Source organism: Pipistrellus hanaki (assembly GCF_964339955.1).
Source record: "Pipistrellus hanaki genome assembly, chromosome: 2".
In the NCBI taxonomy this organism is placed as follows: Eukaryota; Metazoa; Chordata; class Mammalia; order Chiroptera; family Vespertilionidae; genus Pipistrellus; species Pipistrellus hanaki.
Genome location: NC_140504.1, coordinates 29,992,337 through 30,017,088, shown reverse-complemented (window position 1 = coordinate 30,017,088; position 24,752 = coordinate 29,992,337). Strand labels below are relative to the sequence as shown.

The 24,752-nt window shown below is 38.6% G+C and overlaps 1 protein-coding gene and 1 long non-coding RNA gene across 7 annotated transcripts in view; both read left to right on the top strand.

The window, feature by feature from the left end:
- Positions 1-9,553, top strand: part of TNFSF10 (TNF superfamily member 10) — a 49,551-nt gene extending 39,998 nt beyond the window's left edge. For all 6 annotated transcript variants that reach the window (XM_084874177.1, XM_084874176.1, XM_084874172.1 and 3 more), the window contains exons 4-6: positions 754-796; positions 4,569-4,673; positions 6,329-9,553. In XM_084874177.1, the coding sequence (XP_084730303.1) occupies positions 754-796; positions 4,569-4,673; positions 6,329-6,768 (588 nt within the window). In that variant the 3' untranslated portion in view covers positions 6,769-9,553. The remainder of the gene's footprint in view (positions 1-753; positions 797-4,568; positions 4,674-6,328) is intronic.
- Positions 9,554-9,628: 75 nt separating this feature from the next.
- Positions 9,629-22,255, top strand: LOC311617635. Its single transcript, XR_014794140.1, has 2 exons — positions 9,629-17,882; positions 22,119-22,255. It is a non-coding gene; the product is annotated as an uncharacterized lncRNA (long non-coding RNA).
- Positions 22,256-24,752: the final 2,497 nt, after the last annotated feature.

Genomic DNA, 24,752 nt, shown 5'->3' with positions numbered 1-24,752 from the left:
ACGGGAAAGGAGGGCAGTGATGGGCAAAATCCCCTGGTGACAGAATCCAATGGAGGGGAATTTAGAAGCTGTGGTTGAGCCAAGACAAGACCTGTTTAATTCACAGAAAGGCTCAGTGCTTGCTCTTTCTTACAGTTTTTTTTCCCCACTGGTAAGTACAAAGAGGGTGATGCTAGAGTTTTGGTAAAGGTATGGAAAGTTGGTAAAATACCTTCATGTTAATGCCTCAGCACATTCTCAGAAATGAGAGCAGGATATGGTGTGGTCAGGTCACATCTTGATGAGCTGTGGTTGTCTGTGGGCACCCAGAGAGAGAGGCTTGGGGCTGTCCAATCACTTAAAGCCCCTGGACTCCATTACACAGAGCCCTTCACACACACACACACACACACACACACACACACACACACACACACCATAGAGGAAATGAGGTGACATGTCCACTACATCCGCCAGCCACAAAGGGGTCCGCGTGGGACTCAGCTAACCTAACTCGGCAGGTGGCTCCTTCTTCCTGTGCTGCTCCAGATGTGGACTTTCAAAAACTTTATCCAGAAACAGAAGTTTCCAACACAGAGGACTATTCTTTGATCACCACATGGGGATGGCTGCTTCAATATTCACTCTGATTCCTACGTTGTCACCATCCATAGAAATGCCCTGTTAGACATCAGTGAAAAGAGCCATAGACATTCTAGAGTCAGTTTTAAATTTTTAGGGAAATTAATAACCTTTATTCAATATTATTTGCAGATAAGTTTGAAAACCTATCGGGAAGCCATTTCTGCAGTTCCAGGTAGTATTTTTATTTTAACTTTCTACTGTCCACTTCATGGCAGGGTGACAGCCTCTCCATCCCCTTCCTTTCTGCTCCATGCACACATCTGCTCAGCTGCTCAGCATTTCAAGCTACTTGATTTTATTTCCCTTTTTGCATTGAGAGCTAGAAAGCTCAGAACCAATCCTGTGGCCCACCTATGGCCATAACTTTTTTTTTCAGTTGAATCTTATTGGATTTTCCTTTCCCCTCAATTTCTTTAATTGTTTTATTTTTTAACCTTCTAATGTGTTGTAAATAAGCCATCTAAATCCTTTCTAGAACTGGCTGAAAGTAAGATAAATAAGGACCCCACATTACCCATCCCCTCTGCTTCTGACCACCACAGGCTCTATGGCATAAAGAGAGCTCCTTATACAGAAACGCCTCATTCCCTCATCCCTTTCCCAACAATCCTCCTACCCGCCCACAAATCTCATCTTATGGACCCCGTGCCACAGCAATCTCTCTTCCTGTTCATGATCAGCAGCCTTCTCTCGACCCACACTCTCTTCAGTGCTGCAGCCCAGGCTGGCTTCTTTTGTCTCTAAATAAATAAAATAACGGGTTCCTTCTCATTCTCCATTCCCATCACCTAATTGCCAGACCTTCCCTGGTCACCTTTTTAGTAAGTTCCCTGCACCCTGTTATCTCTATCACACTTACCTTGTTCATTTATATATATTATCTCTGTGTCTGATTCCTTACTAGATCAGAGATTCACAAAGACAGAACATGTGTCTGTTTCCCCAACCTCTCTATACCCAGCACCTAACCCTGTGCCTCAAACCTAGTAGGTCCCTGCCCTTGTCTGTACCATCTTCAGTGTGTGTGTGTGTGTGTGTGTGTGTATTTTTATTGACACAAAATTCACATAACAATTAACCATTAATGAGTACAATTCAGTGGTAGTGAGTGCATTTATAATGTTGTGCCAACACCATCTCTTTCTATATAGAAGGTTCTTTTAAAAAATATACTTTTGTTGTTGAAAGTATTACAGTTGTCCTCCATTTCTCCCCTTTGCCCACCTCCACTCAGCTCCCACCCCAACTCAGGCCTTCACCTCATTGTTGTCTGTGTCCATGGGCTTTGCATATATGCATATAAGTTCTGTGTGTGTGTTTGTGTGTGTGTTTTGATTGAGATGAAATTCACATAGCAAACAACAATTTACAGAGCAGAATTCAGCTCAACCAGGTGGCTCAGTGGTTGAGCATCGACCTATGAACGAGGGGGCCATGGTTTGATTCCTGGTCAGAACACATGCCTGGGTTTCAGGCTTGATCCCCAGTGTGGGGCATGCAGGAGGCAGCAGATCAATGATTCTCTCTCAATGTTATTGTTTCTATCTCTCTCCTCCTCTTCCTTCCTCTCTGAAATCAATGAAAATATATTATAAATAAATAAATAAATAAATAAATAAATAAATAAAATAAAGAGCACAATTCAGTGGTAGTTAGTACATGCACAATGTTGTATCAATACCACCTCTCTCTACATAGAAGGTTCTCCATACATATATTTTGATTGAATTTTGATTGAATAAATATGCAGAAAAAATTACTAGTGTAAATTGATTACTTTTTTGCGCCTGGTTCCCTATAGCCCCATTTTTCCATATTAATCGCCACACAGGCCTGAGTACATATACTGGAGCACATCAGCTGGCAGAGAGGGCAAGACCCTAGGGCTTGTCCTAGGGTCCAAGCATCTGATCATTTCCCCAAAGGCAAAAGTTGGTGTTGAGCACCTCACTCAACTCTTCTGATGAGGCACAGCAGATCCATCGTCTACAGTACATACATGTGCTATGTTCAGCATTGGAAGAAAAATATATTTTACTCATCCCAATAAGGGATAGAAATCAGGTCCTTCTCAGTATACCCAGACATATCCATGACACTCAACTATGCATATCTGCAAGTTTCCTTTCCTGGGATGTGTTTGCTATAGCCAGTTGGAAATTTCTTCTCTTTAGAATTTGCTTTCAAAGCTTGGCTTTCCCATATTCTTTCAATGACTTCAAATGCAAGATATTTATAATTGGATTTTGTTATTGAATACTTAAAAACAAAGTGGTGAGGTCTAGGACAGGCAAAGCATTATGAATTATTTAACAAGGGAGGTTATAAGTAAATGGACACATCAACCTTGAAAGCTGAGAATCCTGAGAATAAAATATAAATGACTATGCATCTCCATGTCATGCTTGGTCTTCAGTGCCGTATAGATGCCCACCCATCCTGAATAAGTAACAATTAATACGAAATTAGAAGAAATGAGGGAAGATTTCTATGTCCCATTCATTTCCCCCTATGGGATTTTATCACCTCTTAGTTTCCTCTTCTACTGGCCTAGATTAAAGCTTACTATTCTCACAGTAATAATAGTCTGATTAACTTGCCAGTTTCCAGCCCTCTCATCTTCTATCCAGCCAACCTTACTCTGAGAGACAGATTAGCCTAAAGCACAAAACATATCTCTTCACTTTCCTGACCAAAACATTTTAGAGTTTTCCTGCACCCTATAAAATCCAAATCTCTTAGTCTGACACTCAAATCCTCTATACTTTGGCTCATTCAAACCTGAAATTGAATTCCCCTCATGCCTTTGTCCCAGGAATGCTGTGTGCACCCTGCGTTGAGCCTCTTTCCATTCTATTGGACCCCAAACCAGCCCATCTTCACCCTGTTTAGATCATTATCCTTGCACTTTGTTGGGCCTGTTTGCTTATAATTCCTTTTTTCTTGTCCCTGGAAGAGTGCCTGTCATAGACATGAGGGGCACTTTGGTTTGTTTAAGTGAATGGAAGGGGCCTCAGCTTCCCAATAAGTAGGAAATCTTTCCCTCTGAAGAGCCATCACCCTTTATATCCCCTTCTCACAGATAAATTTTTACTTTCTAATTCATATCTTTCCCCAAAGACTGTTTAAGTCCCTTAAGGACTCAGTCAGTGTCATCAGTGATTAATCTTTGCTGCCTCTGAGGGACCCAGTGCACTGCCTTGTGTTTTAAAAACCAATGTTCGCACACTTGGGAAGTTCGGACTGATTTTTTAAGAGTTTTTTGTTCAGTCTGTAATTTTTAAGTACTTGGTCGCTGGTCAATAAGTTATTTGTTTGTTAAGATGTAGTGAATTCGTGATTTAGATGCTCAGGTATTGATATTGTGATCGGTATGTCAATCCGTGTTCCTTTGGGAAAGTCAGGGGAGGGGAGGGGAATGACTGTTAGATGCCAGTTTATAGTATCTATGGACAATGGTTACCACTGCTACTCCTTTAAGAATCACTAATAGCTAGCAAATAAGAAAAATTAGAGATGATGAAATTGGTATCATTCATATATAACTCAAAATGGAAACTTGCCAATACCTGGTTATTTGTGCACTTTAAATGACTCAACATGATTATTGCAGGTCCACAGTTTTTTGTTTGTTTGTTTGTTTGGGTATTTTTGGAAAGGGCCATAACCTTTCCTTTGTTATATTCACCGTATTGACTTCTGAAACACTGATAAATTATAACCCATGTTACTGCTTATTCTTCCTGTCTAAAGTACTTTGCAAGTTAAACCTAAGTTGAAGTAAACTGATCATCACAGTGAACGGTAGGCTATTTTTATGAAAAGCCATATGATCAACTTTGGAAGCCCAGTGTGCTCACAGGGCCTGATTGACAACAGCTGTGAGCTGCAATATGAGAGGTAGTTGGACAAGTGCTAACGATACGTTGTCATTTCTCTTTTAGAGAAGCAACAAGATGTTCCTGCATTAATAACTAGAAAAGGACTTCAGAGAGTAGCAGCTCACCTAACAGGGAAAATTCAGAGCATGGCCGCACTCCCACTTTCAAGTAAGAAAAATAACAAATATATGTTCAAAGGAAGGCAATGGGAGACTATGTCCCAAATAATGTATTCCTTTAACTTGTACCTAAAATGTGTATATAGCTATCTACAAAGTGCTCAGCAGGAATCAGATCTCAGGCTGACTCTTTTCAGAAGCAAGATGATCAGACAAATAGCTCAATTACTGCCCTGACATAACTGGCCTTAGGGAAACGATAGCGTTGGAAAATGTCATATTTGATTCTCCCATCCCCATTTTTTGCTTTTTTTCTTCTTAAAGTCACTTCTCTTTCTCACTTTGACCAATTTTTTCTCTTCAAAGTTCTAAATTCGTCATTTGCTTTCACCCTGAGTCACTGGGCATACTTGTGACATTATATTTGGTTGAACCGTGGGAAGTTGCCAATATTTGACTATTTTTTTTTTTACTTACAAAAATGTCAGTTTCACATAGTTTAACCAAATACGTTAAACCTAATTTTTAACTGTCAGAGCAGATGTCCACAGAGTGCTGTAGTTAAGTGCACTGGTCTTGGAGTCTAAATACCCACTTTGAAATCCCAGCCCTCCTTACCCAGACATGTTTTGAACCAATTATTTAACCAAACTAAGCTTCAGGTGCATATATAAAATATAAACAATCTTTAAACAAAGTAGAGATAATCTTTCCCTCATAAAATAGTAACACATGCAAAATGCCTGGTGTATTGTAAGTACTCATTAAGAAGTCCCTTTTATTATTGGGAAAGGTTTTGTCCCAAGTTTAAGAAATTTCAGGCAGTTAATGGATGAAAGCATTATTGGAGTGTTTTGAGAGGTTTGTTTATTGTTCTGTTTTTTTCTAGGTAGTTGCCTTCCTATCATATTCCTGGACTTGTGTTTTATAAATAATTAACATGTTTTGCATACGAGTGAGATCATTATTCCAACATTAGTGTTCACTGCTCATCAACCAATGTGATAGTTATTTTAAACTCTTGAAATACCTAAATTTTATATCATTCATGGAGATGAGCCCAAAAGTTTAAAGGAATATCATATTTTGCAGGACCCTTTTTCATTCAGTCTCTAGTACTTAAAAGTCCAAAGCTCTTTAAATCTGGGATCTCTTTGCCAAACCTGTGCTCTGTCTAATTGTAGACTAGAGATGCCTTCAGTTTGGATGGTGCCTTTGACTGCTAAAAAAAAGCCAAGGAGGGAATCCAAAGTGATCCAAAGGAATAGCAAGAAGTTCTGAGCTCCGGGCTTAAAAAAGTAGATACGTTTCTTTTGGTTTCCTATATACTGTTCATTTGAGCTCACCAGCACAGGAGGTAGGGGCCCAAGACAGAAGTTCTGCCCAGGAGTAAAGATTGCCGTCTAAGTGAATCATCCCCTGTGCTACTATTCAGAGATAAGTGTTGCAGATGTGGTATGAGTGGCAGACGAGGTACAGAAAAATAAGGCACTCCTAACAGGCCTCAATAATACAGAAGCCTTAAGATTTCACTATGACTAGAATTTGGAATCCTTGTAAGATTAGAGGAGCAAGAAATTTTATGTTTGATTGAAACCCTTTGCAATACCAACCAAAAATAGGCTAGCAACAGCTGTTGGAAACACCTTCCTTTGCTACAAACTCCTTTTTTGTAAACTTTCTTTCTCTCTCACCTTCCTCCAGACTCAATGGATGAAAACATTTTAGGCCATAAAATAACCTCCTGGGAGTCATCAAGAAGAGGACATTCATTCTTGAGTAATTTTCACCTGAGGAAAGGAGAGTTAATTGTCCAACAAACGGGTTTTTATTATATCTATGCCCAAACATACTTTCGATTTCTGGAAACTGCGGATGATTCAACAGCAGGGAACAAAAAGAAAAACAAACAAATGGTACAGTATATTTACAAGTTCACAAGCTATGCTGAACCTATACTGCTGATGAAAAGTGCTAGGAATAGTTGTTGGTCTAAAGATTCACAATATGGACTCTATTCCATCTATCAAGGTGGAATATATGAGCTTCAAGAAAATGACAGAATTTTTGTGTCTGTAACGAATGTGCAATTGGTTGACATGGACGAACCAGCCAGTTATTTTGGGGCCTTTTTAATTGGCTAGATTAATTTAATTGGCACACACACCATATATATCATTTGTACACACACTGAGTGGCCAGATTATTATGACCACCTGACGTTTGTAGGCAAATTAACCGTACACTGCATCGTATAGGATATGGAAGCTGAAGGCCTGTTCGAACACCTTTGCTGTCTGCAGTTACCAAGATAAAATGTCTCCAATACACACAGGAACACAAGGATTGGACAGTGGAGCATTGGAAAAAAGTCATGTGGTCTGATGAATCATGTTTCCAGTTGCATCATGCAGATGGCAGAGTGAGAATTTCATGGAAACAGCATGAAAATATACATCCCACATGCATGAGTACAACCCTTCAAGCTGGTGGGGGCAGTGTTATGGTTTGGGGCATGTTTTCCTGCCCCATGATTTGAGCCCTTTAATTCGTGTGGAACAACGTCTGAATAGCACAACATACCTAAGTATCGTTGCTGATCAAGTTCATCCTATCATGTTGATGGCGTATCCCAAAGGGGATGGCTTCTTCCAACAAGACAATGCACCATGCCATGGTGCTTGTATTGTGCAGGAGTGGTTTCAAGAACATGAGAGACTTTACCTTGCTTAGGTGGCCCCCACAATCACCAGATCTCAATCCAATTGAGCACTTGTGGGATGAAATTAAAAGAGCCATCAGGCAGCTGGTTCCACAACCATCAAATCTCACAGAACTGGACAGTGCTCTTCATCAGGCATGGTGTCAGATTCCTCGCATCACCTCTCAACATCTCATGGAATCAATGCCAAGAAGAATCGCCACAGTATTGAAGGCAAAAGGTGGCCCAACGAAGTACTGATGGGGTGGTCATAATATATATATATATATATATATATATATATATACTCACACACACTCACCTAGTATTTTCCGGCATATAAGACGACCCCCCTAATTTTACAGTTAAAGCATAGGTTTAGGCCTATATTCGCTATATAAGACTACCCCCCACTTCAAAGAAAAGACTTACTTTGCCGTCAAGATCTGCAGGTAATTTTTGTGCAATTTTGGTCTTTTGCCCCCGATTTTTGGTTGACTTTTTTTTGTTTCAAAAGTCGTCTTATACGCCGGAAAATACGGTGTATATATATATATATATATATATATATATATATATATATATAGTGTGTGTGTGTGTGTGTGTGTGTGTGTGTGTGTGTGTGTGTTGAGTGGCCAGATTATTATGCATTCAAATATCATGGCCACTTAGTGTACATATTGTATATATTGTATATATTGTATATATTGTATATATTGTATATATTGCTTCCTTACACACCCAAACCAGGGATCAAACCCAAATCTAGTATATTCCCTGACTGGGAATTGAATCTGCAACCTTTTTGATAAGCCAGAAGATGCTCTAACCAACCAAGCCATTCAGCCAGGGAAACACATTATCCTAACCTGAGGATTTTTTTTTTAGAGAGAGTATGAAGGGGGAAGACACAGAGAGAGAAAAACATCAATGTGAGAGAGACACATGGATTGGTTACCTTTCACATGCACCCTATCCAGGCCAGGAATTGAACCCACAACCGAGGGAGCTGCAAAGTCGCAACCCTGCGTGAGTGTATTTCCATCCACGTTGACCAGGCTAGTGTCCAGATCAGCAATGCCTTCTGGGAGCTCTACCACCTGGATCATAACATCCAGCCTGATGACCAGATGCCAAGCGACATGACCACTGGGGCATGGGATGGGAGATAATTCTTCAACAACTTCTTTAGTGAGAGGGGCTGGCAATCATGTGCCTACTTCAGTGTTTGTAGACTTAGAACCTACAGTCATTGATGAAGTTTGCACTGGTTTTCCAATCTGAGCAGCTCATCACAGGTGAGGAAGATGCTGCCAATACTTATGCCAATGGATGCTACACTATTGGCAAGGAAATCATCAAACTCATCTTGGACTGAATTCAGAAACTAACCAGTGCACAGGTCTTCATGGCTTACTGGCTTTCCACACCTTGGGTTCATCTCCCTGCTGATGGAACATTTCTCTGTCAATTATGGCAAGAAATCCAAGCTAGAGTTCTCCATCTAACCAGCTCCACAGGTTTCCACAGCTATAGTTGAGCCCTAAAACTCCATCCTCACCACCCACACTATCTGGGGCTCTGATTGTGCCTTAATGGTTGACAATGAGGCCATCTATGGCATCCGTCATAGAAACCTTGAGATTGAGCATCCTATCTATACTAACCTGAATAGGTTCATCAGCTAAATTATGTTTTCCATAATTTTATGGAGCCCTGAATGTTGACCCCACTCTGCTGAGATCTGACTCCAGGTGGCATCTGGGACAGACTAAGTTGTGTGGCTCTCGGACAAGGAACATTTTTCTCTCTCATGCCTGAATAGTACAGAAGCCTTCACACAGCCAAATCTTGTTCTGTTTGGGCCCAAAGAACTCTGCTGAACTCACCCTGATGACTCTCTGAAATCCTACCCGGCCACAAAGGTTTGTGAGCACTCAACAGGTGGTAGCTAGACCCTGGCACAGAATATCATTCTGGTGAACATCACTCACCCCTACCCATTGAGAATCTACCTCATTGCAACTGGAGTAACACCAGATGCTCTTTCAATGTCTGAGCCTAAACAATGGACACAGACAATAAGTGATGGGAGTAGGGTGATGAGTGGGGGGCAGGCAGGAATGTGTGGGGATATGTCAATGGGGAAAAATATAATATGTAAAACTTTCAACAATAAATATTTTTAAATTTTTAAAATTTTATATAATAAATCTTTATACAGATTATTACAGGTGTTCCTCTTTTTTACACCCCCTCCCCCCTGTAGCTCCCCTCCACCTTATTCCCTACCCCACCCCATTCCCTTACCCCGCATCACTGTCTTCATCGATAGATGTAAGATTTTTGTTCAGTCTCTTTTCATACCCCTCAGACCTCCTTCCCCCTAAGAATTGTCAGTCCACTCCATTTCTATGTCCCTGATTCTATTATATTCACCAGTCCATTCTGTTCTTCAGATTTTTTTATTCACTTGATTTTTAGATTCACTTGTTGGTAGGTATGTATTTGATGTCTTTTTGTTGTTCATAGTTTTTACATTTACCTTTTTCTTCTTCTTCTTAAAGAATATCCTTCAGTATTTCGTGTAATCCTAGTTTGGTGGTGATGAACTCCTTTAGCTTTTTCTTGTCTGTGAAGCTCTTTATCTGACCTTCAATTCTGAATGATAGCTTTGCTGGGTAGAGTAATCTTGGTTGTAGATTCTTGCTGTTCATCACTTTGAATATTTCATGCCACTCCCTTCTGGTCTGCATAATTTCTGTTGAGAAATCAGCTAACAGTCGTATGGGTACTCCCTTGTAGGTAACCAACTGTTTTTCTCTTGCTGCTTTCAAGATTCTCTTTGTCTTTTGCCCTTGGCATTTTGATTATGATGTGTCTTGGAGTGGTCCTCTTTGTATTCCTTTTGTTTGGGGTTCTGTGTGTTTCCTCGACTTGTAAGTCTATTTCTTTCACCAGGTAGGGAAAGTTTTCTGTCATTATTTCTTTCAATAGGTCTTCGATATCCTGTTCTCTCTCTTCTTTTGGAAGAGTACCAAAAATCCAGATGTTGGTACTCTTAAAGCTGTCCCAGAAGCTCCTTACACTATCCATACACTTTTGGATTCTTCTTTCTTTTTGCCTCTCTGGTTGTGTTTTTTTGTTTCCTCATATTCCAGATCTTTGGTTTGACTCTTGGGGTATGTTGATCTACAATTGAATTTCTATATATTTTTTATTTCAGACAGTGTATGTTTAATTTCTGACTGGTCCTTTCCCATTTTTTTTTTTTTTTTTTTTTTTGTATTCTCATTAAGGTCCTTGAAGGTCTCTTCAAGTTTCTCAGTGGTTTTTAGAAGACTCTTGAGTAACCTTATAAATGTGATTCTGAACTCTGTGTCATCCAGTAGTTTACTTTCCTCTATCTCTCCCATTTGTGACATACTTCTGCGTCTCCGCATTTTGGTTGCCTTCCTGTGTTGATGGAGTGGCTTTGTGTGGTAAGTGACCTATAGGGGCCAGTAGCTCAGCTTCCCCAATCACCTGAGGTGGTTGTTCTTGGAAAACCCATTTGTGGGATGAGTGCAAAGTCTTGGTGTTGTTAAGCCTTGATTGCTGTTGGTGCACTGGGAGGAATTGACCTCCAAGCTAACTGGCTGTGAGGACCCACTGTCTCTATAATGGAAGAACTATTGTGCTGGAGACACGCTTATGATGCAGGCCTTGTTTCAGTGGGGCTTTGGTGCTCACTGAGTCTGTCTCCCAAATGTGTGACTTATATTGTTGTTATTTTTTTATTATTTTAAAATATATTTTTAATTGATTTTTTACAGAGAGGAAGAAAGAGGGATAGAGAGTTAGAAACATCAATGAGAGAGAAACATCGATTAGCTGCCTCTTGCACAACTCCTACTGGGGATGTGCCTGCAACCATGGTACATGCCCTTGACCAGAATAGAACCTGGGACCTTACAGTCCACAGGCCAAAGCTCTATCCACTGACTATCCACTGAGCCAAACTGGTTTCAGCTGGGTTTGTGTGTGTTTTTTGTTTGTTTGTTTGTTTTTTTGGGGTGGGGGATCAAATGTGTCACTTATGGATGTGAGGAGTTGAAAATCTGGTGTCTCACACCAACTATTAGATACACTGTCTTCTGGATCTCCAATGGGGTGCAGTTCAGCTACTGTCTGAGGTTACCCTGCAGGAGCTACAGTGAGAACCATAGTCCTCTCCTCCCTTCTTGGAGCTTGGAGGCTTTGGTGCTGTCTGTACCAGGTTGCAAGTTTGCTAGATTAAACTGCAATAGAGAAGGCCATTCATATGCAAAAGCCGCTGCTTAGAGCTTGGTTATGTTTGTAGATTGTGTGGGGTGGAGTCTCAGGGTGTCACTAGGCTAGGGCATGGCAAACAGCAATGGCTGCCAGTCAGCTGTCTCCGCCTTTCTAACCACGTCCCCGCGTCTCACGCCCCAGCACAGCAAACAATTATTCTTGCTCACAGCTGTGCAAGCAAACCACCCTCTCTTTATGACCCAATGGCAGACAGTCCACCTTTCTTTCCAGAAACTGGATTTTAGAGAGATTGGGAGCTTATCTCTCTGGGTTGAAGAAATCAATGCCCTCCTCCGGCCAGGATCCACCACCAGCCCTTATTGCACACTCGCCCCCATACCTCAGATTTTCAGCGCTTGTGCCTTGAATGCTCCTTTCTCTCTCAGTCTAGTTGTAGAGCTTCCTCTCAGCCAGCTTTCCCATGGTTCTTGGTGATAGATGTTTTGTCTGTTAGTTGTAGTTTTGAAATTGTTGTGCACAGCAGCAGTTTAGATGTGTTTATCTAAGCCGCCATCTTGAATCTCTCAATAAAATTAAAAAAAGATTCTGATGCCTGGGCTTCACCATCAGAATCTTTGGAGAGGGGCCCAGGATTCCTTTTGTGTTTGTGTTGTAATTTCCCCAAGTGATTCAGTTACAGCTAGCTGGGGACATATCCACCGGCAGGCAATTGAAAATCATGAATAAAGCCTCTAGAGTTGAAAAAATAAATTTCAAAAACTGTGATTTGTAAATTAAGACCCTGAGAAAACAATGTATCAGGTCATCATTATGGTTAGAAATTCAAAAATACAATGCACATGTAACATTTCAACTGCATAATTTGTTTAAAAATAGGGATGCCTATGTGCTCCTTTCTCGGCTTTAGAGATGAAGCTCAAGATGCAGGAGGCAACTATGAATGACAATTTTATGGCCAACTGTTAATTATTTCCTAAAGGGCATGAGTATTAAATATTGGATATCTTTGAAAATTAAATAAGATCTGAGGCATTCTGGCCATTGTTATTGGACTCTGCCCCATGAAACCACCTCGCTTGAAGAATAGAGGAAAAAACTGCTAGTTCAGTTTTATTAGGATGTATCTGGGCAGAATAAGGAGGGTTTTTTTTTTTTTTGTTTTTTGTTTTTTTTTTTTTAAGACAATGACCCTTGGGAAGAGGCTAGCTCAGCAGTTTCAGAGGTGCCTTGGCAGGCTTGAGTAGCATCATGGAAGGCAATCCTTACACATACCTTGAGCTTGCACCAGGTGGTGAGGTTCCCTTGTTTTCCTCAAAGCCATTTTCTATCCAAATTCTCTGTTTGGATAAAGCAAAAGTGAAGGGGAGTTGACCATAAGTAACCAGGGCTTCAGACAGAAGGCCTTGGATCAAATATGTGTCCTCACTGAGTTCTTAGGAGCTCTGCCACAGAGGCTGGGGTGTAGGAGGCAGAGATAATTTTAGTAGTTATGTTGTAGTTTCTGTGATTCTACATACCCACTTTGCACTTCCAATTCCTATTTATTCTCAAAATCCCCTACAAAGTCACAGTCATGTCAAAACTGGAAATGACTGGTTAAAATGGAGATATAAGTAGAAAACAGGGTGCAAGAACTTCCTATTTTGAGAAAAATCAACCAGACCAGCAGGCAGGCAAGCGGTTAGGAGCCGGCAGTCCCAGATTTCGAGAGGGATGTCCCTGTAGGATCAGGCCTAAACCAGCAGTTGGACATCCTCTGAGGGGTCCCTGATTGAAGAGGGTGTAGGCCAGGCTGAGGGGACCCTCTTCAATCATTCCATGCACTGGGCCTCTAGTTTTAAAATAAGTGTCATGCATATGGCAGGTATTTGCACATTACCTGATATAAGAGCAAGCATGCAAATAATTCTTTTATTTTCTCTTATATCACCGATTTGTAAATTTTGGGTACTCTTTTCTCAACAAGATACCTATACAAGTTTGTTTTCCTTAAGATTCTGTTAGGAGTTATTTTCTACAAAATTATATTCCTTCGTGACAAAGGTGATGCAGAAAAAAAAGAAAGAAAAAAAAAAGATTGGACTATAAACCAAACAGAGGGACTTCTGGGCAAGTTAGCAATTTGTCCTCAGCCCACTGGTGTATTGGGCAAATAATTCTAGGTCATGCAGAGCTGCCCAACTTATTGCAAGATGTTTAGCATCCTCAGCCTTCAGGCACTGTGTGCCTGTAGTAATTGCTTATGCCCACCAAGAGTTGGCTTTCATGTTCCTCTTGACTTATAAATTATGGATTTTTTTTATACAAAAGTTCATTTTGGTTGCTATGACAAAACAGCACAGACTGTGTAGTGTATAAACAGCAGAAAAACTTATAGCTCACAGTTCTGCAAGTTGAAAAGTCCAAGATCCAAGAGACAACATAGCCAATTTCTTGTGAGGACCCTCTTTCTGGTTCATTTGGTGCCCTCTCTTCGTGTCCTCACATGGTGGTAGGGCCAGGGATCTTCTGGAGGACTTGAAGGCACTTAGCCTGTTATAAAGGCTCTGCCCTCATGATTTAAGCACCTCCCAAAAGCCCCACCTCCTAATGCCATCATCTTTGGAGATTAGGATTTTACCGTATGAATTTGGGGGTTGGGGGTGGGGGTAGCACAAATATTCAGACCATAGCTAGATATAGAGGGCCTTGGTGAAAACCCCTTAGGTATGAAACTTATTTTCCTCACTAAGCACATAACTGCACCATAAAATCTTAAGACTTAACATTTGCAATTCAGAGAATTTTGCTTTACTTGCATCTTCTCTCATTTTGCTTTGTTTCTTTTTTGTCATAGGTTTTTCTATTAACTAGTCATTTTAAAGAACAAAATTTTGGTTCTATTAAGCATTCCAATTGTTTTTCTCTTTTTCCCTCTTTATTGACTAAGGTATTACATATGTGTCCTTATTGCCTCCCTCCCATACATGCCCTCACCCCCTGGTGTCTGTGTCCATTGGTTAGGCTTATATGCATGCATACAAGTCTTTTGGTTGGTGTCTCCCCCTTACCCTCACTCTCCCCTACTTTCCCTCTGAGGTTTGATGGTCTGATCGATGCTTCTCTGTCTCTAGATCTGTTTTTGTCCATCAGTTTATGTTGCTCATTATATTCCACAAATGAATGAGATCATGTGATATTTATCTTTCTCCAACTGGCTAATTTTGTCTAGCATAATGTTCTCCAGGTTCATCTATGTTGTTGCAAATGGTAAGAATTCCTTCTTTTTTACCATAGTATTGCATTGTGTAGATGTACGACAGGTTTTTATTTAAAAATTTTTTTTAAAAAAAATTGTATTTATTTTATTTTATTTTTTATTTTTATTTTTTATTAAATTATTATCTGTGCACATATCTTACCATTGGCCTCCTCCTCCCATACATGCCCTCCCTCCCCAGAGTTTTGTGTCCATTGGTTGTACTTATATGCAAATATACAAGTCCTTCGGTTGATCTCTTATCTCCCCCAGATCTCCCTACTCTCCCTGCTGTAATTTGACAGTCTGCTTGTTGCTTTACTGTCTCTGTATCTATCTTTTGGTTCATAAGTTTATAATGTTCTTTATTATCTATAAATGAGTGAGGTCATGTGGTGTTTCTCTTTCATTGACTGGCTTATTTCACTCAGCATGATGTTCTCCAATTCCATCTGTACCACAGGTTTTTAATCCACTCATCTACTGATGGACACTTAGGCTGTTTCCAAATATTAGCTATGGTAAAATTGTGCTCTTATGAACATAGGAGTGCATATATCCTTTCTGATTGGTGTTTCTAGTTTCTTGGGATATATTCCTAAAACTAAAAATGCAATTCCCATTTGATCCAGTTGCTTTTATTTTAATTCTATATTTCATTGTTTCTTCCCTAATGAATATATTTTCTATCTTTTCCATCTTCTTAAGTTGAATAGTTAGCTCATTTGCTTTCAGCATTACTTCTTAGGAAGATGAGGTCGATTCTGTAACATTCCTCTAAGTATTATTATTACATATTATACATTTTGACACAAAATAATTTTTTTATCAATGAGTCCTAAATTTTATATAACTTGCCCAAGGATTTACTCTTAAAATTATTGTTTATCTCAGAGGTGCTTTATTTTTATTTATGAGATACATAAAATTTTTAAATAAATTTTTTCTATTAATTTGCAAATTGATTTAATTGAATGACAATAGCATATTCCCTGTGACTTTGATTATTTCATATTTTGTGGAATGGTATAGAATTAGATTTTGTGAATGTTCAAAAATGAAGAGAATATTTATATGAATTTCACCTTAGTTTTTAGAAGGCTTTTGCATTTATTATGCTATCTTGATTTTTTATTCCTTAGTTTAACCAGTATATAAGAACCTGCTTGTCCCTTTTATGCTTTTTTAGTTTGGTAAGTTTGATGCCTCAGATATCTTTTTTTTCATATCCCTGTTTCATTGTTTTATTTCCTTATTTTCAACTTTTCTTTATATACTTATTTTTAATATGTTTCTTATAAATTGTATATTGCTGAAATTTGTTTTTCTGTCAGTCTGAGAATCTCTGCTTTTATTTAGTTTAACCCATTTATATTTATTGTAACCACTGTAATATTGAGACATTTAGGTATATTTAATTCTTGATTTCCTTTTACCATGTTTTGTTGTGTTCCTTTTTTTTATTCTTCTAACTTCCATTGGATATTAAAATTATTTTCTAATAGTATTAGAGCTATAAATTCTGTTTTTCTTTATATCTGATAATTAGGTCTAACTTATAAGACCAATAATTGTGTTTATTGCTCAATCTAAGTTTAGATGTTATTAATTTGTAAATCTTACCCACCCATCCCCTATAGGTTAAGAATTTTAGCAAGAGTTTCTTATTTTCCATTGCACCATCTCCATATTGATGTTGATACCATCTGGAATTTTAGAACTAGATTATACTTTGATTTTGTTGTTGGGCCATTACTTTTATAGTCTTTAAAATGTTTAAGTTTATTTTTAAATTACCATTGACATACAATATTATATTAGTTTTAGGTGTACAACATAGTGATGAGAAATTTGTATCAGACTTTGGTAATTTTAATAAATTATTTATCCTGTCAGCCTGAGCAATGGATTTCTGCAGCCAAATTCCTGCCCTGATCTTACACTGCTGCCTTGGGTTAACACTGCTGATTTCTTTTTCTTTTTTAAAATTTTATTTCATTTTTAATATGTATTAATTGATCTCACAGAGGAAGGAAGTGGGAGAGAGAGATAGAAACATCAGTGATGAGAGAGAATCATTGTCTGCCTCTTGCACACACACCTACTGGGGTTCAAGCCAGCAACCCAGGCAGGTGCCCTGACCAGGAAACAAACCATGGTCTCCAGGTTCATAGGTCGATGCTCAACAACTGAGCCAGCCAGGCAGCACTGCTAATTTCTTGCCCTGCAATTGAGGGTGAAAGAAAATGGGCCTGTGGGAAACTGTCTTCCAATCTGACTCTTATCTGTGATCCTTGGCTCTCTCCTGCTTCAGAGCATATTCCCTAATGCTGTCCCCCTACCTAAGGCCCAACAACCTCCTCTCACTGAGAGAGTTTTTTGTTTGTTTGTTTGTTTTTACTAATGATTAATGTCTGTCTCTCTTTAATTTAAATTCTTTATTGTTGAAAGTATTATATAAATCTCCTTTTTCCCCCTTTGACCTCTCCCTGGCTGCTCACTCCCCAGCACATGCCCTCAACCCCTATTGTCTGTGTCCATTGGTTATGCTTACATGCACGCATACAAGTCTTTTGGTTGATCTCTTATTCCCTCCACTCCCACCCTCTCTGGCCTTCCCTCTGAGGTTTGACGATCTGTTCGATGTTCCTATGTCTCTGGATCTATTTTTGTTCATCAGTAACTGTAAGAGTTTTTATGTTGATTTCTGAACAAGGCCGATATCCATCAATCTGTCAACACCAATATTGGCATAGTTATTGAGTCAGAAGGGAGGGTCTAATAGCCTGTGCTTCTTGCCGTCATATCTATTACTAGAAATTTTAAATTTGTTTTATGTTCTTCACAGGATTATTAGTAGAGGCAAAAGAGATAATACATATGAAACGCTATTCAAAACTGTGTTACATAAATGTTTACTATGTATTATTGTAAAATATTTTTTCCTCTAGAGGTTTGAATGGACAAAGAAGTTGAAAAGAATAAAAGAAGTTAATTAGCTCATTATGGCAATTTTGCACTATTTTCAGCCGGCAGACTTTGAGGTGAGTCGCATATTCATTACTAGAATATTAGAAAAAGCCTTTCTACTTCCTTCTTTCCTTACCTATTCAAAATCTGATATGATTTTTTCCAACACTGTGGACTAAAGAATATTAATTTTTAAAGGGATGTGGAGAAGTAGAAGGATCAAAAGTCACTGTGAGTTCATTTTTCTCTCCCATGTTGCATTGACAACAAACTTCAAAGGAAAAATTAGTATAGGTATTATTTGTACTTAAGGATGGATGTTGACTTGATTAGAAATATGGTAACTAAGTCCTCCCTCTCGTCGTTATGCTGATCTTTTCTAGAAGAAGGAAGTTTTCTTTAAAGCCAAAAACACAGGGCAAGAGAGGTGGTACATTTATATCTTCTTGGTAATAATGAATTATTCTATTCAACTTTAAAAGTATATGATTATATTTGTTCCATTCTGCATAATGTTCCACTAAAGAATTAAATCAAATAAGTAAAAGAACATGCTTGTAGTCTCTTTATTTTGCCAGGAAGTACCACTAAAAGAATGTAGGCACTTTATCATTTCTTGGGGTATTATACAGCATAATGATTTTCTGTATTCTTTATACTAATGGGATAATTATTTTTATTACTCATGGTGACAATGCAATATAAAGTCATAATCACCACATTTTGGAGACTCTAAAATGTATTCAGGCAAAAAAGAACAAAAATGAGAATTTCCCACACAGCATTAGATAAACAGTTTTTAAACAAACAAGATATTTTTTCTGGTGGTAGGGAGCAGTAAGTGTCAAACTTCTTTATCTAAAACTGACTACCATGTTTTGCTTTGATAATTGAAGAGTGCTGAATTAAATAACAACAAATTGCCTAAAAATTTAAGGGAAACAATGACAAAACTCAAATTTTCTCATAATAACTTTTCTAAGTTTATTAAGATACTTGATTTTCCTACATAATAAAAGAGTAATATGCAAATTAACCAATTTCGTGCATTGGGCCTCTAGTTTTCATACAATCTTTGTCTCCAATTTTAAAGAGATTGATTTAACAGCCTCTAATCTAAAGTCTACAAAAATTCGTCCTAGATGTATGAAACATCCTGGCTGATTCATTAGGCTTGTCTAATATTTAAAAAGAAGTCTGTAACCATACAGTCTTCACAGATTCCATAATGTTTACCCATGCATTGTATATAAACCATCTCTGAGAGAGATCAATGCAGTAGAGACATCATGCTGCTTCTTCTTAACCAGTTTAGACAAGTGGAGAATCCCAAATGCAATCTTCCCAAGGCAGCTTACTAGTGAGCCTTCCAGTTGGCACTTAACAGAATACAAGCTCAACTGGCACCAATAACATAAAAGCCTGAGGTAGGGCAATTCCAGACTTGGTTTAAGTAAGTGGCTTATTGCCATCACTGAGGACACAGGCTCTCTTCATTCTGCTGCTTCTCTTTGCTCAGATGTTGGGTTTGTTGTTGTTGTTGTTGTTGTTTTTTACCTCGGGCTTGCAGGATGGATGTAACAGCTTCAAGTGTAGGGCAACACTCAAGGCTCCCTCATCTCCTTTTTTAAGACTGAGAAAAATTCTCCCACATTCACTGTTCAGAATTACAGATGTGCCCATTCCTGTACTGGCAAGGAAAGTGGAATGTCTATGATTAGGTTAGATTAATTAAGATTACCCTCCCTAAGGTTGGGGGAAATCCAGCCTTTTCCAAAGTACACAGCCTCCAGATGGCTGAACAAAATCAAGGTGTTGATCACAGAGAGATGAGTGGATGAAATAGCAGACACTGAATGGTCAACAGTGTCTGCTCTGTTGAGTCAGAGGAAGAGCCTGAAAGGAATCAGCCCCCAAAGCTGGCCTGGTGCTTCCAGGATATCTGTCTTGTGGCAGGAGAATAAAGGTTACAAAATAACTGGGCAATCCTATTCTTTTTTTCTCTGATTTGGTATGGCAGTCTCAACCCCTCTTCAGGGAAAGGTAAAATTCTGTGATTATGTCCCTTTAAAGAGATAAGAAATTCCCTACATGGAGGAGCCAGTATTACATTTGTAAACAAAGGAAAATTTGGGGGAAACATAATTGAGTCCATTAGGATACTTTCAGCTCACTTTACAGAAGCCCTATCTGTAGCAGCTTCCACAACAGGAAAATTCCTCTTTCATCTCAAGAAGTCCAAAGGGAGGCAGGCACCAGCGTTGATTGATTTGGTTCTTTTCCATCTTTTGGACCTGACTTTTTCAATGTTGGCCTCTCAGCATGTTTCCTCTTCTGTTTCACTGGCCAGAGTTCAGTTCTATGTCCATTCCCACGCCCATCACTGCTTGGAGGGTTGGCTTAATAAACATCCAGGTTGTGAGATCAAAACAAATCTCAAGTTTGCTTTCATTGTACTTGAAATAATCACCATCCCCAACCTCTACAACTCTGCTTAATCTAGAGCAGAGGTCAGCAAACTAATCTGGCCCACCACATGTTTTTGTAAATAACATTTTATTGGAACACAGCCCCTTCCGTTTGTTTATGCATTGTTAGTGGCTGCTTGCATGTTACAATGACAGATTTAAGTAGTTGTGACAGAGACCTTCTGATGTGCAAAGCCTAAGGTATTTTCTAATTGATTCTTTACAGAAAATATTTGCCTACTATGTTATGCAAGATTTCCTTTTATTTGCTTTAAACTACCTTCTGCAAATGGCAACTTTATTCTGGGAAGGAACGTGTGGTGGTTAATTTTGTGTCTCAACTTGACTGGCCACAGAGTGCCCAGATTAAACACTATGTCCATGTGTGTCTGTGGGGGTTTTCCAGACGAGATTAACATTTGCATTGGTAGACTCAGTGAAGTAGATTGCCCTCCCTAGTGTAAGTGGCATCATCCAATTCATTCATTCAGTGCCTGAATAGAACAAAAGGTAGAGGAAAGAGGCCAGAGGTAGCAACTGGGACATCTCATCATCTTCTCTTTTCCACAGACTATGGTTTATCATTGGCTCCCCTGATTCTTGTGTGTGTGTGTGTGTGTGTGTGTGTGTGTGTGTTCCTATTGGTTCTTTGTAGAACCCTATTATAAAGTGAAACCTATGTACATCTTATCAATAGTTGTATGATTAGATATATTTTACCCATTTCCCTTGTGATTTTTTTCAAATTGAAGAAGCCTAATTTATATAAGATATATACATAAATTCAAATCTCTTACTTTCCCAGCAGATTTGGGCTGTTTATACAGTATTCCAGCCACTTTTGAAGAGTTTTAAACATGGAAGTGTCAGGTTAGATTTGCATTTTTCCAAAGATCAACTGGCTACAGCCTACATATAGATTGTGAAATAGGAAGAATAGACAATAGGAGACAAGTCCTTTGACTATTGCAGAAGTTCTGATGGGGGAGCATGGGAGCTTGGACCAGGTATTAGCAGAAAAAATGATAAGAACTGGCTAGAACCACATCTGAACTGACTGGTTTCCCATAAAACACTTAAACTTCCTTTAAGAAGCTTATAATGTAATTGAAGAGGCAACTCATATGTATAAAATCACAGAAACAGTGTAAAACTAGGAAGTAAGATGATATTCTGGGAAGGAACGTGTGGTGTTAATTTTGTGTCTCAATAGTTCCAATTCTGAGGGACATTTGAGAGCAAGACATGGGTCAGAACTCCAACACTTCGGATTTGGACAAAGAGGCCAGGGGCAAGAGGTAGCAAAAGGTGAAACCATAAAGGAGGGGCCCTACACAGCAGAAATAGCACATTGGGGGAGCGGGGAGGGTGGGAGGAAAGGGAAGGGAAGAAGAAATCTCATTGGATATGTAGGATGAGGTCAAATTATGAGAACTTAACAAGACAGAGTTTGAAAGACTTGATATGAGATTAAAGAATGAGCCATTAAAAATGTTTTACATCAGAAGGATACAGATGAAAGCAAGGTTTAACAAACTTTAATTTTAACAAACTTTTGTGGTTCATTACACATAAGAAGAACTCACTGCCTGTGGGGTTGTTGAGCGGGGACAGGACTTGGTGGCAATTAGTAATGAGGACAAGGAATTAATATTAGGAACATCCAACAGGTTGGAGATGATGCATTTTCTTTAGATGATGAGCTTGAAATGATGATGATTTTTTTTAATAATAAATGTTTAAAGGTAAGATAGACTGGATGGTTTTATTCATAGACTGGATGGTTTTATTATTTGTGTTCCTCTGCATTGCTTACTATCCCATCTTGTCTTTCTTCATTAGTGTCCCCAAAGGCATGTTCATGATTTGTACAAAGGAGAATTCTGTTTTCTAAAGAAGAATGATGTACTTTGATACATTATTTTAACTTCATGGGTAAGTAATATTTTGACATAATAAAATTGAATTGCCCAATCAAATTTGTTTGTATTCTTTACTAGTTTTAATTCATAATTACTGATTTCTAGGAAATTTGAATAATAAGTAGAATTCTATTTTAGTGAGCTTGGTAAAATAAAAATAATTTAAAGTATTTAGCTTCAATTAAAATTCATATATATTGTATGCTACATCAAATAATATCAGGATATAGAGAAATTCATACACTCACATCTCATTTACAAATCTTTCCTACTTTATTAATGACCTACCGCCCTGCCGCCATTATGGTTTTTTTTTTTTTTTTTTTGTCAGAGATAAAAATACTCTTTTTTTTTTTTAAATGTTTTATTGATTTTAGAAACATTAATGAGATAAAAGTATTGTTGGTTCCTCCATCATTCTACCCATCAACTCTCCTGAAATAAACTAATACCAAAATATCAATATAACATTTTGTAGAAAATTTCAAATTTCAATGATGCAAACACACCTCAAGTGACAAACACAGAAAAACAAAACACAAAAATGAAGTCTTTGTTATAGAGATTAGCTACAGAGAAGACTGCAACTGTGGAAAGGCATCTGCAAGTGGGGTTTTTAACTTAATGGAATTTGTTGTAACTCTATCAGGAAAGTACAATTGCTGTACACCACCTGTTGAAGCTTTGAAACTTGCTTATGGAGAATGGGAGGTAATGATCATATCCATTAAAATGGAATACTACTTTTCACTAGCTTTTCTTTTTCCCATTTATTGTTCAATACTTTCAGAATCATTAAAAGATGAATTGGCAAGAAAAAAAAATCTCAAGAGTTGAAGGGATAACAAGAACAACAATAACAACAAAACAACCTGGTTTAAACAAAGAAGATATACAACTAATCAATAAGCACATGAAAAGCTGTTGAGCACATTATTTTTTAGGGAAGTGCAAATCAAAACCACAGTGATATACTACTTCACACCTATTAGGATGGCTATTATAAAACAGAAAAACAAGCAACCAAAAAAAAAGAGAGTAAGTGTTGGCAAGGATGTAGAGAAATTGGAAAGCTTGGTGGGAATGTAAAATAGTGCAGCTGCTATGGAAAACCATATGGCAATTCCTCAACAAATTAAAAATAGAATAATGATATGATTGAGCAATTCCACTTCTGGGTGTATACCTAAAAGAATTGAAAGCAGGGACACCAATAGATATTTGTATGCTGATGTTCATGGCATCATTATTCACAATTGTCAAAAAGGTGAAAGTAATTCAAATGTTCATTGATAGATGAACAAATAAGCAAAATGAAATATATATATATATATATATATATATATATATATATATATATATATACACACACACATACATACAATGGAATGCTGTTCAGCCTTAAAAAGGAAGGGAATTCTGGTACATGCTTAAACATAGATGAACCTTGAGGTTATGCTAAATGAAATAACCTAGTCATTAAAGAACAAATCTGCATGTATTATTACACTGATATGTATGTGTTACCTGGAATAGTCAGATTCATAAGACAGAAAATAGATAGTGGTTGCCAGGAGCTGGAGAGGTGGAAATGAGAATTATTATTTAACGGGTATACAATTTTAGTTTAGGAAGTTGAAAAAAAGTTCTGGAGATGGATGATTATGATGCTTGCACAACAGTCAGAATGTACTTAATGCCACTGCACTGGACACTCAAAAATGGTTATATTTTACTACAATAAAAAAATATTCAAAGGGACCCAGAGGAGAAGTCAGATAGCTGGAAGGACTAATTAATGGCCTAAACTTGATCCAAATTAGCTGAAATATGCATCACTCTGTAAATCCACCTCATCAGAGCTTTCCTTCCAATCAAGATTATTATAGGGTGGAAGTTCCCAAATATGGAAGGCAGATTAGATAGTATATAAACAAACAAAAATTAAATAACAATAGGGGAAATAGTAAATAAATTATGTTTCAACTTACAAAGAAGTATTAAGCAACCACTCATGCTATTGTTTAGTGCTTAATAACATAGACTGTAAAGCTTGATTTAAAATGATACTGAAATCTATGATAATCCTAATATATAAAAATCCAGGGTCCGTAAGATCCATAATGACCTAAGGCTCCACCTGACACCAGGCTGAGCAAGCAGCATGCTGAGCAGGTTGAACTGCTGACGAGAGAGAGAGAGAGAGAGAGAGAGAGAGAGAGAGAGAGAGAGAGAGAGAGAGGGAGGGAGGGAGGGAGGGAGGGAGGGAGGGAGGGAGGGAGGGAGGGAGGGAGGGAGGGAGGGAGGGAGGAGAGAGAGAGAGAGAGAGAGAGAGAGAGAGAGAGAGAGAGAGAGAGAGAGAGGGATTTGCAGCGGTGGGGATTTGTGTGAGGCTGCCTCATGGCACCCCACATCCCTCCCTGACTGACCACTGTGACTCCAAGCCAGCAGGGCTGCCTGCAGGCTACAGCACCAGGTCCCTCACCCCACCCCAGGCCAGAGAGGCAGAGGCACCTGAGGGTCTGGGAACGCAGCGCTAGGGGCCAGCACGGGG